Consider the following 1,372-nt stretch of genomic DNA (forward strand, 5'->3'; position numbering starts at 1 on the left):
TTCCTGGCCCTGGCATTCCCCTACACTGGGTCATAGAACCTTCACAGGACCAAGGACCTCTCCTTCCATTGATAACCAACTTGACCATCCTCTGCTATACATATGCTGCTGGAGCCATTAGTCCCACCATGTGTACTCTTTGGTTGGTGGTTTAGTCCCCGGGAGCTCTGAGGGTACTAGTTAGTTCATACTTTTGTTCGTGCTAAAGGACTGCAAACCCTTCAGCTTCCTGGGTCCTTTCTCTAGAAGTTTGAATTGGATGCTCTTTATTTACTTCTAAAACTCAATTCGTGAAGGGTGGAGTTGAATAGCTGGCTACTGGCAGTGCTATGTAAAAGAGATGTACATTTAAAAAAAATGGTGGAGCGAGGTTGTCCAGTGGCCAGAAATTGTTGTTCCTGCCCCCCAAAGTGTTACATATGCACTAGAAGCTTCCGCGCAGCCGCAGTAGGTTTCTTTCTTTCTTTTTTTTTTTTAGTGTCCGTGCCCCACGAGCGAGCACGAGCAAGCGAGCGAGCGAGCGAGCGAGCGCTTGGCACCTGTTTTCTCTTGCAGATATTTCCCAGTCGTTTTCGGGGACAGTTGATGTAAAGCACTGCTGCCTCAAGATGTCTGGAGAGGAAGAAGAAGGAGGTAAGAACCCCTTCCCTTTGCCTCACTTTGCACATGCTTAGGACAGATAGGGTGACCCCATTCCTTAGACGGCAGCCCTGGCAACAGCAAAAATTAGCTGGTTCTCAGGCTGCCTGGTTGCTTTTCTGGCCGCTGGTTTGTTTTATCATCTGGCTAGTCAGAAGTAGTCAACATGTGTGTGAGACTGGGGGTACACTGAGGGGCTCCAGGCATCCTGGGAGCTTGAGGTAACTAAAGACTTCCTAGGCGCACCTCAGGAGCTCACTGCTTTTTTGAGGGTCTGAGGTAAACCCATTGGTGGTGGTGTGTCCGGGCAGAGGCGCAAGGGGAGGGAAGGGTGAGAGTGGTAAGCTTTGGTGAAACTCCGGGGGCTGGAGGTTGGATATTTCCAGATAGTTATGGCGTCCCAGAAACTCCGAGGGGGAGCGGCTTGGGGAGGGTGGGCGTAGGCGGGGGTACGGTAGCATCCCTTCCAGCCCAGGCTTCAGCCTTGCTTGCTTGCGTAGTTCCGGGCCTACACAGGAACTCGTGGCTTGTGACGTCTTTGGCAAGCTTCTGGTTTCCTCATACTGCAGCTCGATGCCTGAAAGGGCTTGCCTAGAGTCTCCGCTTTTACTTCCTCTCAGGCCTCCTAACAGATGCTACAGTTCATGGCTTCCCGGGGCTAGAGTGGACCCAAGTCTAGGGACTTGAAGGGATTCTTAGGAGGCCGGGCTTGCGCACGTCTTTAATCCCAGCA

General features: G+C 51.9%; 1 protein-coding gene across 1 annotated transcript in view; it reads left to right on the plus strand.

The window, feature by feature from the left end:
* Positions 1–1,372, plus strand: part of Bend2 (BEN domain containing 2) — an 83,674-nt gene that overhangs the window by 3,364 nt on the left and 78,938 nt on the right. The window contains exon 2 of the mRNA XM_031383599.1: positions 479–633. Within this exon, the coding sequence (XP_031239459.1) occupies positions 479–633 (155 nt within the window). The remainder of the gene's footprint in view (positions 1–478; positions 634–1,372) is intronic.

This window comes from Mastomys coucha, chromosome X (genome assembly GCF_008632895.1).
Source record: "Mastomys coucha isolate ucsf_1 chromosome X, UCSF_Mcou_1, whole genome shotgun sequence".
Classification (NCBI taxonomy): Eukaryota; Metazoa; Chordata; class Mammalia; order Rodentia; family Muridae; genus Mastomys; species Mastomys coucha.